The 11,707-nt window shown below is 43.0% G+C and overlaps 1 protein-coding gene across 1 annotated transcript; it reads right to left on the bottom strand.

Annotated features, from left to right (window-relative positions):
- Positions 1-641: 641 nt before the first annotated feature.
- Positions 642-4,393, bottom strand: LOC114609506 (alpha-1B-glycoprotein). The gene is made up of 7 exons (XM_028753867.1): positions 4,352-4,393; positions 4,243-4,278; positions 3,834-4,142; positions 3,222-3,494; positions 2,733-3,029; positions 2,012-2,308; positions 642-1,258 (listed from the first exon to the last, which is right to left on the bottom strand). The coding sequence occupies exons 1-7, from the start codon at positions 4,383-4,385 to the stop codon at positions 969-971; spliced, it is 1,536 nt and encodes a 511-aa protein (XP_028609700.1). The 5' UTR covers positions 4,386-4,393; the 3' UTR covers positions 642-968.
- Between the last annotated feature and the right edge of the window lie 7,314 nt (positions 4,394-11,707).

Below are 11,707 nucleotides of genomic sequence, written 5' to 3' on the forward strand. Positions count from 1 at the left end.
TGAGCGAGTATTTTAACCTCCAAGTAAGAAGTGAAAAAGGGAAAGGTCCTCTGATCAAAGGCATTGAAGATGTCACAGGGAGACATGGAGTATTTCTGAGTTTATTGTGGGGACCAGAAGCATTGAGGGGACTGGTGGGGTACACAACAAAGAGGCAGGGTTGTTTTGAGCTGAAGGTCCTGGTTCTGCCTCAGGGATCAACTCTTCAGACCTCAGTCTCAGGCTCTCCTGAGGCCTGAAGGGAACAGACTTCTGGTTCAGCTCTGAAGATGTTTCGCTGTTTTGATTTTTTTCCAGTTGAGTTACTTCAGAAAATGAATTGATTTAGACACACTCTGATGCCATCCATCAGACTATATTTGTGAAATATAAAAATACAACCAGAACACTTAATGTAGAATTTTCTAACTTACTGCTAGGGTAGGGACAGAATCTCCCAAGCTAAGAGAGGCTTGGTTAGAGCTTCAAGCTGCATATCCACACTTGCTGGAAAGGGACGAAATGCCTGGGAGCTATGAGCCAGCCAGCCAGAGGTTGGAAAGGGAAGATCTTAAGAGATGTGGGAAAAGACCAGGCTTTTACCATTATGTCCTTAGGATCTAACCCTGAGCCTCTCCTCTTTACAGACACAGGATCCCAGGCCTGGAATAACATCCTCCCGCATCTGCAGATGCCTTATACCCACAAATGAAAGGCATGCTTTAACAAATTTTTCCTTGACCTTTATTAAGTCCAGAGAAAATGAAGTCATCTTACATTAAGAAGAATGGGTATTATACCTGTCTTCAACCCTTTCCAAGGACACTTTCCTGTGTCTGCAGCTACTTTAGCTACCTAGACAAAGAAGTGGATTCATTGACTCAGCAAATTACCACAGGGCCTTTCCACACAGGCCTTGGTGAAGCAATTAGCCAGTGTACAGCTCTGGAAATATGAAGAACCAAAACCTAAACACAGCTCAGGAGAGCCTAAGCTACCATAAGCTCCACAGGATCGCTGATCCCTGATTGAAATGTGAAGGGCGACTGGGCAGTACAGCGGCAGCTGTAATTGCCTACATGTTGGGGTCCGACGAAGGGCAGCTTCAGAGAAGCTGAAGTGCTTCTTGTTGAGGCCGTCCAGAAGGATGTTTTAAAGCCCTCACGTACCAGCTCCACGATGACTCCGGGCACCTGGCAATGGCACTGAAAGACGGCCTCATGGCCCAGACGCACAGTGCCTTTCCATAGAGCTTCCAGCCTTGGCTTAGGTGGTGGCCCTGTGAGGGATGATGGCAATGAGGTTGTAGCATCTCCTGCCAGAGGAATCCCTATGTTGGATCTGCTCTAGATACTTCTTTTATGCCATCACTCTGAGTTACACAACCCCCTCTCCTGCATTTTGTCATAAGTGCTGGTGGGGTACCATCTATATCTCATCTAGGTATTTAACACCCAAAGTGACAAGGGTTAAGGGATCTCTCAGGCCTTAATTTGTCCCATGGAGTGTTTCATAGAGTACCCGAAGGTCTGAAGCTGTGAAGAGTCCTTTCAGAAAAGTACTTCTGGCAGAAGCACAGTTCAAAAGTCTGAGGTCAGAACCTAAAGTGGGCAGAAACCTTTGCGTGGTCCCTTTCTGGATGACTTTTGATCCAATAATCCCCAGGATCTCTATAGTTTTGTAAAATTATATATTAACTCAAAGGTAGTCAATGGTATGAGCAGCTCTGAGATACATGCATCACGGGGAAACTGAGACCTGGGAATGTGCATTTGAACACACACAAGAACCTCTAGGATCCTAATACCTATTGAACATCATTGGACCAGCTGCCTTCCAGCTCAGAGAATGGGAAACAAACAAGATTACCATGTTTCACACTTGGAGGAGGCCTCTTCAAGGTTCTCAAGGCCCAACACTTCATTAAGGTATAACCAGGAAAGGAAAGATTGGCTCCTCACAGCTCAGGCACACTGGTTTCTAAGTGAGTAACCCTCTGCTCCTCCCAACCTCGTGGCCACTTTCAGCTCACCGTTCACCTGCAGCTCTAAGGGCTCACTGGAAGCAGATCCCGAGAAGGGCGGTGCCTGTTCCATGTAGATACAACTATAGTTGCCAGAGTCTATTGTTGAGATATTGCGCAGCTCGAAGACAGCTTCGGTCCCAGACGAATCCAGCATTTGCACCACAACTAAATCCGGTTTGCCCTGGCGTTGCAGGCCAAAGCGCAGTCCAGTCTTGGGTGCAGTACATCGAAGCTGCACCACTGAACCAGGCTGAAGGTTCCGACGCGATGGCTCTGCAGTAAGTACCGGAGCTGGTAGCGTCCCTGTGAAGCATCAAACACATTGGCCCAGCCTGAAGACACGGCCCAGCATGTGCTCCAGCTAAACACTTTGCTTAAAGTGACCTCCCTACTCCCTCTTTTGCCTGCTTCTGAAGGGAACCAAAAGACAACATTGCTTAATTCTGTGCCATCCCCTCCACATCCCAGTCCTGCCAATCTGTTGGCGCCATCAAGCCCACCTCATCCCTGCTAGGATACAGTGAGATGTGGAGGACCACTGAAGTCTGGGCTAGACTTTTTTGGTGACCCAATTCTTTCCAGGGTTCAAGGCTGCTGTATTAATTGTCCTACTTAAAGCTTGGGACACGGAGGCTAAGTGGAGGTTCTGTTTTGGGATCCCCATTCTGTTCACTTCAGACCACCATCTTTGCCTGTCAACAAGAGCTCACCCTGTTAGGAGGCTCACCATCACTCCACATTAGCTCTATGGGCTTGCTGTCCTCCGACCAAACGTGCATGTATTTATGCATACGGTAGCGGCAGGTAAAAGGAGCTTGGTTATCCAGTCTCTTCAAGTTCACATAATACACGGTAGCATCTCTGGTGAGACTGAACCCATGAATATTCAGCACCTTCCCCCCTTGCCTGAGTTGGAATTCAGCTGCGTTCCGAGGAGCTTTGCAGGCAAGGGTCTCATGTGTCTTCTCGGGGTAGATCATTAGGTAATTTCCCATTAAACACAGAATGGGTGGAGCCTGTGTGGCTGAAAGAGAGGGAAGAGCATTGAGTGAAGAGTTCAGGACCCTCTGCTTTGTAGGGCCCCACTGAGAACTACCCTCTGTCCAGTCCCCAAACCTCTGACCTTCAGTGACAGATCAGGAGCAACTGGCTTCTCTTTGGACACTATGTGTCAGGTTTTACAGCAAGCTTTTCAGTATTGGGGTTTAACACTCACCACGCATCTTGACGGTCACGATAGCACTGGGCTCAGAGGGTTCACCTGCTGCGTGGGTTAGGTAGCTGCAGCTGTAGTTGCCAGGCTTGTAGATCAGAAAGCCAGCTGTTCCCTTGTGCTGGACGTCAGGTTTCTGGAACCCATCCACTCCTTCCTGCCTCAGCAGGTACGTTACACCCCGCATTGCAACCCGGCACATCACATAGACAGGCAGGCCACCAGGTGTGATCCAGGAGACTGGATCGGCATGAGCTGAGGGCGGAGGCAAGGGCTCTGTGGATGGGGGAGGGGGCATTGGTGAGTACTTCAGTCTGTTTGCAGGAGACTCTGAGAGTATGGACTCCTGATTCAGAAAATAGAAAGGAATCAGGGACAGTAAGGAGCAGGAATGGGGGAGGGTAGAGCAAGGAAAAAGGTGCAGAGTACTACTCTGTGCTAGTTGGGTCCCAAGAACTCTATGGAACTCACTATTCACAAGCCTCCTGGGACTGAATAAACGTCTCCACTTGACAGAGGATTGAACTGAGGCTAAGGAATAACAGGTCACGTGGATGGAAGCTTCTCCATCTACTTCCCATCACCACCTCCTGACTCCATTATCACCCTGCTTACCTTTCCCTGTCACCTCCACAGCATTGCTTAGCATTGTCCACTTGCTCAGCGCTGGCAGTTGACTGTCAACAGGGGGTTCCACGCCACATCGGCAGCGGTAGATGCCACTGTTGTTACCTGTAATGGCCCCCAGGGAAAAGCGGTATGACAGCATCTGTGTCTCAAGTCGGACTTGACTCAGGAACCACCCATTCTGGATCAGCTCGAAGACCTTAGTAGGCAAATCAACTGCACAGACCAGCGTCAGGTTTGCCCAGGGTTCCAGCAGGGACTGAGGCTCTGCCCATAGTTCAGGTTCACTGCCAGAATCTGGAAGGCAAAGGATCCAGGATCAGCGTGCAGCTATTAGAAAAATGGGGTTCCCCATAACTGATAGGCCATGGTGCCTAGGTTTTATTGCTGAACTTACCAAGCATTAGAGCATTTCCTGGGCCCAGACTGAAACCTGTAGAAACATTGTGTGAGTCTCCATTCATACCAAACCTGCCCCAGAAGTTCTAGATCTCAGGACATCTCACCCCAGAGCAGCAGTACAGTAGCCAGCAGAGACATGGCGGGTCCTCAGTCCAGCAGGAGTGTCTGTAGGGAGCACCTGCAGTGGCAAATTAATCTGAGGCACTGACCTTGTACTTTGTTTGCCCTTCCTGGAAGGTAGGGGCAGAGAGACAGCTGCTTGGCATGGGGACAGTGAGGATTCAGCAATAATGTTAATCAATAATAATTCGTAATTATCAAGCCAAACTGATAATAAAAGTAAAATCCTCTTATCCTGTCCTGATAAGAGGCGAGTGTGAGCATGCACCAGAACTGAGATGTAGCCCTCAGTGGGTATACTCAGTCACTGACCCGTGAGGACTCTCTCACCCAAAGAACGAATCCTCCTTTATTACTTTGGAAAGTTCCAGAGAAGCTGGCTGTTCTTGCTGCTCTGTAGACTTCACGAGGAGGGAGGGTGGAGTAAGCACTGGGAAGGGACTCCTGTAAGGCCTAGTACTTGTCAGTGGACCCTCAGGCTTCTCCAGCAAAGGAACTCCATAAGGAACTGACAGTGTGTCTCCTAGCTGGCCGTGGCTTCTTCTTTCCATATGGTCTCAACTGAGAGGACAATGACAAGAAGCCTGACATTGCCACTCTAAGACACTTCAGCCTGCATGTGCACCTGATGCAGGCTTCATTCTACACTTCCTGCTCCTTCCAGAAATCTCTTGTTAAATTAATATGCTTCTTCCAAGTGATAATATCTAAGGGACAGCTGAAATTCAGCATTGGCTTGACTCACATCCATTGCAGTGGGATTTCCTAAGCTGGGCTTATTTTCCCTGGAGTTTGAATCTGGTGCCTCAAATCAGGATTGAAGCCTCTGTAGTTTTAGAGGTTTTCCATTTTTTTTCTGAATATTTTTGTCCTTTTTGTTATTTTAAAGCTATTCATTTTTTCCTCTCTGGTTTCTAATATCTCTCCTCAGATTCTCTTGACACTTCTCTAGAATCATCAAGTAGGAAACACCCCATACTTTTATTAATATATGTCCTTATCTTATAAGGACCCCAACACATCCTAAAATACACATAGAGGAACAATGAAAATTGAAGTGAAAGAAAATAATGGACTTTTTCTGCATAGTTTCAATTTCTCTATTTTATTTAAAGAACCTGCTATGTAAAGGTACCAGACTTACAATCTGATAAAAATATATTTATATGAATTTCCTATCACAGCAATGAATTTTCTATCAGTTTTGCCTTCAGAGTCACAGTTTTCTTGCCATCATTACATGAGGAACAAGTTGGAAATTTTTAATGAAATTAATTTACTTTCTCTGTTTCTGGGGGAGTAGCAAAAGTATCTTGATATTTTCAGAAGAGACATCAGCAAAGTTGCAAAGGTAACTAAATGATGGTTGGGCTTTTGTTAAATGTTCAAGCATATGCCAGGTAATCACAACTAGAAGGAAAAGAGAATCAGAAATCATACTCCCACAATATCATTCTAAGAGAACTTCTACCTGTTCTTCCCTCTGGGATAAGTCCACTTGGCTCAAGTTAGGACAGACTGATGCCTCTTCCCTATCCCTTCCCAAAGATTCTAAGAAAGAGCTACTTAGTGAGTCAAGGGGCCATGACAAATCAGATATAGGCACATAGAATGGGACCAGTACTAATTGCTGGCATTCAAGAGATGAAGATGATGTATCAAGTTTCCACACATCTGGGAGCTTAAAACAGCAGATCGGTATTCCTCAGAGTTCTAGAAGTCCAATATATGAAATCAAGAGGTTTGGAAGCTCCTGGTATGTCCTTGCCTGTTTTTAGGGCTTCAGGAATATTGGGAATCTTTGGCAATGTTTAGCTTGCATGTACATCACTTTGTTGTTTGAGCCTGTTCTTGGTATCTATTTTCTTCTCTGTGACTAAATTTCTCTCTTCCTAGGAGCTCACCAGTACCTGGCTAAGGTTTCATTTGAACTCACTATTGAAGGCATCTGTAGAGTCACTATTTCTCTTTCAGGTCACAGTTACAGCTATGAGGATTAGAAGTAGGACGTATGGAGAGCAGAGATCAGTACACAACAGCTCTCTAGGGAGTTGAAGAAGCTGGAGCCGGACAGAAGACAAGAATGGGTCTGATGCTAAGGGTCTCTTGGGTCACAGATGATAGAACAAGTCTCTCAGATTTCTAGTGTGCACCTTGGGATGTCTTTTCTCTGTATATGAGAAACTGTCCAGAAAGAATGTTGCCTTGGGTTGGTGCATTGGAGAGAGACACTAACTTGACACTAACTATGATTCTGAAGAGCATTCCAGCTTACCTTAAAAGTATTGTATCCAAAACTCAGAAAGCAGAGACAGGTGCATCTCTCTGAGTTGGAGGCTAGTCATTGAGAGCTTCAAGTCAGTCATCCAGAAATACATAGTGAGATGTCTCAAAAATAATAATATTTTTTGTCTGTGTGTGCAAGAAGGGGGACTTTAATAGTTTGATCCACATCTGAAATTTGATATTTTGATCTATCCCTGTAATTTGGAACTGACCACCCCAGCGCCGCCCTCCCCCTGCACTATACCTTCTGTTTATCAAGCAATGTATTTTTTCCATGGTCTCTCTTTTTCCATCACAAATGATGTACAGATAATCAATTCTTTTCTGCGACTTGCTTATGTTCCAATAGTTCTCTTAAGTACCACAATATTAATAACTAAAGCAGGGAGGAGCTGTGCATGAGCCATATATCCTTCAAAGCATTTCTTTTCTTTTTTTTTTTTATATATGAGGTCACTTACTTTAGCCTGCCAAAGGCCCTTTGGAAGAGATGCTATTAACCTCCCCATTATTCAGTAAAATGATCCAATACTAGATGGAACCAAATGTGGTTCTGCTGGATCCCTAAGTTTTAGTACCCACATACCCTGCCTAGCCAGAGGTTCAGTGCTCTACCTTCTAGTAAAAGTCCCTTGGTGTGTGCAGAAGACATGTAGATCGACAAGAGAAAGAGTGCTCATTCCAAATATTCAGTTTATTATCTATACTATGGGCCCTATGTCAGCAGAAGGGACAGTTGTCTCCAGTACTTAGGATCTTACTCTCCATTTTCCCTCAAGACCTTCCTCCATGGGAAACTTTGTAGGTCACAGTATATGTAATTATCCTCATTCTCACATCATGACCCTACTTAATGGGTATGTTCTGGGTTGAGTCCATCCTTGGCACAAAGGGAAATACAATGTTTCCTCATATTCTCTAGTTTTCTCCTTCCTGCTTTGTAGGTTGGGCTTTCAAATATTTTTTAGAATTTATTTACAACTCAATTGTTTTCCTTTTACTTAAACCACATAACCGTAAATGAAGTAGAATCTTCTTTTGAGCCACACTTGTCAAGATCAAGCACCTGAGCACTCTTGCAGGCATGTATTGCGGGAGAGTTCAGCTTTTGTAGGACACCTCTTATCCCCTGTACTGTCTAAGAAATGAGTTGGTGATGTTGTCTATAAAGCAAAGCAAAGAGGGAAGTTCAAGGCTAAGAGATAACAGTCACTTCCAACTTCCTTGATGGTTAAGAGCTGGTTCCATTTGATGTTCTAGACTTCTGCCTCCTGCCTTATCATCCTTTCTTTACACACATGAACTCAAATCCTTGTTACATATACATCAGGGAGTTCCAATACCTTACCTCAAACTTCTGATACCCTTTTAAAGATCTCTTAATTTCCATCTTTGTTTCCATTTTCTGAAGTACACCATTATGAGAATGTTTAGAATGCTGATTTAAGAAATATCAGGGGGCACAAATCCAGACATCCCCATTGAGTGAGTACAATATAAGCTATTACTTTCCCTAAATTTCCTTCTTCATCCCCAGACATGGGAAATTTCACACCCTCATCATATGGCAGCCTAGTGGTATTAACAGGGATCTGGTTCTTCCCTACAGTCTTTCTCTTCTGTTTCTCCTTTCCTCTAATCTCTATGACTCAACCCTTTTCGTCCTAGATTATGGTTTGAAACTTCTATTTCTGGATTATCCAAGGCTCTTCCTAAATTTATTAGTCATGTATATATCCTAACTGTTGATGGATCATCATTGGGGATTGATCATAGGGACTGGAACATGCTAGGAATACCTTCTGTCACTGAGACAGATCCCCTACCCAGGCAAGCCTGGAATTTGCTCTTTCTGCTTCATCCTCCCAAGGAGCTGTGATCCAGATTGTGCCATAAGAGCTGGGTATACTCACTTTTAGAAAGGCAGACACCTAGGGAAAAATGCTTAAGTTTCCTTACCATAGGTCTCTTTATTTCAACACCTGCTGGTAGAAGCAGAAGGTGAGAAAAAATGCATTATTTTCTACCATCTAAAGCAAACCCTGGAGCCTCCAGGACTTTTTATTATTGTCCTACTTCAGACAAAGCATAAGAGGCACAATTGCAATGAGGTGCTGGCCCTCCAAGTCGACATTTTCATTGTGTTCCTCGACATTAGAGCAATGCTCAACCAGGTGACTGTCCTGGGGCTAAGCTCTGTTCAAACACTTACCAAACACAGTTAACAGATAAGAAGGGAGCACAAAAGTCCTGCCAGAAAAATTCGGGAGAAATTTGCACACATAACTTTGGCAATGGTTTGGAGCATCTGCCACTAAGCTAACACTTGCAATCCACCCCCAACAATCATTGGCATCAGCCTTTATGTAAAGCCTGTTGGGTAATTTATCCTTCATCCTTCATTTACACTACTCTGCTTTCTCAAGCTACCTTTTAAAAAGGTAGCCATTTTGCTGGAGAAGTCTGGCTCCTTTCTTACTGTAATCTAGATTCAGCAGGTTTTAAGATCAACAGCTAAGAGCTCACTGAGAATGGGGTCATGGGAGGTCATCTCAGTCTAACTCACCTTATCATGGGTTATGAGGGGAGTCAGGTTCCCTCTACTCCTTCTAAAACTTTCTATTTTCACTAAAGTGATCCATGATCATGTCTCAAAGAGTCAAATAACCCTAAGGTTTGTTCAAACAAACCAAGATGCTGTTTTCTGTACTTCTCCATTGTATAAGTTCTCAGAGCTACCATTAAAAAACGACAGCTCTCTGAATATTACTTTTTTTTACTTACATATTTTTATTGTTTTCTATCTACTATAGGAACTAAAGAGTGAGTTCATTCTCCTCACTAAACTGTCATCACAGACACATGTGAAATTCTGTTTTCCTTGCTCCTTTTCTCCTATTTATTCAATTATGGTATGCTTTTCTGAGTTTAATTAGTCAAAACTGGAAAATGCACACTTACATATTCATATATTAAAATACCCACATGTAAATAGGTGCAGTAATGTGTTTCCTTTGAGGTATGTCTTGGTAGGGAATTCTTAGTTTGTCTTTCCCTTTCATCTTATCTGAGACATGATGGTATATCTACTATGATGTTATCCCCTACAATCCTTGAATATCTTTTACCTTTTCCATATGTATCAATGTGCACTTGTGCATTTGTGTGAAGGTGCATGCCTGTGTGTGCATGTGAGTGTGTATGCACACACGCACTTGAATGTACCATAGCAAGTGTATTGATTCAAGTTGACAACATTGAGTCTTTTTTCTTGCCTTCTACCTTGTTTGAGACAAGTTCTCTTGTTGACTTTCACTATATATGGCAACCTAGTTGCCTCACAAGCTTCTACAGTGTCATATATCTCCTCATCACATCTCTTAAGGAGAACTCTAATTAATTTATATTTTACTTCTTCTTTTGATTTTCTTAGTGATGAAAGCTGAAACATTATCTTCTTAAACTTATTTTTCTCTTCAATTTTGTTTGGACTATTTTGTATTTGTGCTTACTTTTTCTCCCTACATATTAGAAACTTACATTAATGTTACATTAAAAACTTTTGAATATTCTTATAGGCATTTTTACTGGTCACATACTTCTGAGTTCAAGGAGATTTTTAAGGTTCTAAGATATACCTTTTGCTTCCTGCTTGGATGGGTATTGTGTCTCATCTTGAGAGAACTATTTCTCACAGACATACAATTTTTCATTTAGCTGTTTGAATTAAAGGCTCCTCTAAGCTATTGAACAATACTTGGATGTCTCATATTTAAGTGGGGCACTGACTCATATTAAGTGGGTCACTGTACAAAAGAGGCTGAAAGTCTGATTGTGTACATTAGATTCCTCTGCAGTGGATTTCATCGTAGGTTGTTCTGTCTGGTTTTATCTTTAGGGAACTGTTAATGTTGTCTTTAATTCTTCATTGGGTGGAACTTTTGTGGTTTCCCTGGAAGCAAATACCAAATCAAAATTAGGGGTAAGACATTTCTTAGAAATCAAATGTGTTGGAGAGAAGGGGGCTGATAAAATAAGACTGTCATGCAAGCTACCCTAGCCAAATCTGCAGGCAGTTTTGCCCATCAGCCCACTACTGGGCTGATGAATCTGATAGTTGTTGAATGTGTAATATCTCAGGAGTGTATGAATTTGGGCAACTGGAGTTTCCATAGCTGATTCAGAGACCTGAAAGTCCCGAGACCCAGCTCTACAAATGCACAGCCAGGTGTTCCTTGAAAGGAGATCTGAGTTTTCATTTTTTGTCTACTATGGAGCCCGGCAGAATCTCCAAGAAGGCTCATTTACTTCTGCTTTCTGAGGATATAAGATTGATCTGAGGTTTAGATAGGAAGGAGGTTGTCTCAAAACAGTCTGCAGGCTTTCCCAATAAATAATTGTTAAGGGGATGTATGTTCTTAGTTAGCTGTGCCTACCATTACACAGAGCAATATCGCTTTAACAGGTCCTTTCCAAATAATCAACCATCAGGTTGTGATTTATTCCTAAACAAAGATGGAGTTTAAGCCTGATTCTTTTGTTTTCTTACTATTTTGTCTCCTTTTTGTTAGTCTGTGAATACTCCCATTCCCAGAAGTACCACTGATATCTGAGGTTTAGAGACACATGTGGCATAAACCATCTTGCCTGCCCAGCTTCTCCACAACTCAGCATCATTTAGTTACTCCTCTCCATCAGTCATCCGTCTGCTTTGTAGCTTCTAACATGTTGTTACATTCATGGCCTTTCAGTCTCTTTGTCCTTGAATATGTATTCTTTTTTTGCATATAATTTTATTTCTTTTTAAAAATATTTTTATCTGAATATTTTCTACTCCACTTTCATTTCATCAGCATCCCAGCACTTGGAGTAGGATAGCTTATTCATATTTGTAAGGAACTAGCACAACGAAGGAAAATCTGATTCGCGCAGGTTTGTAAACCCACTTAACTCATTCTGATGTGATACGGTGTGCATTACCTTAGAGACCAGATGGCGTGAGCTCTCAGCTGTTGGACTGCTGTGTTAAAGAAAATTTAAGACTTTTGTTCTCT

This window comes from Grammomys surdaster, unplaced genomic scaffold, assembly GCF_004785775.1.
Source record: "Grammomys surdaster isolate TR1022 unplaced genomic scaffold, NIH_TR_1.0 125974, whole genome shotgun sequence".
In the NCBI taxonomy this organism is placed as follows: domain Eukaryota; kingdom Metazoa; phylum Chordata; class Mammalia; order Rodentia; family Muridae; genus Grammomys; species Grammomys surdaster.

Coding starts and splice junctions, on each gene's coding strand:
- LOC114609506 (XM_028753867.1), bottom strand. CDS start 4,385: ATGTCTCTGCTGGCTACTGTACTGCTGCTCTGGG. Junction 4,143..4,242: donor AGGAAATGCTCTAATGCTTG/GTAAGTTCAGCA, acceptor TTTGCCTTCCAG/ATTCTGGCAGTGAACCTGAA. Junction 3,030..3,221: donor CGTGACCGTCAAGATGCGTG/GTGAGTGTTAAA, acceptor CCTCTCTTTCAG/CCACACAGGCTCCACCCATT.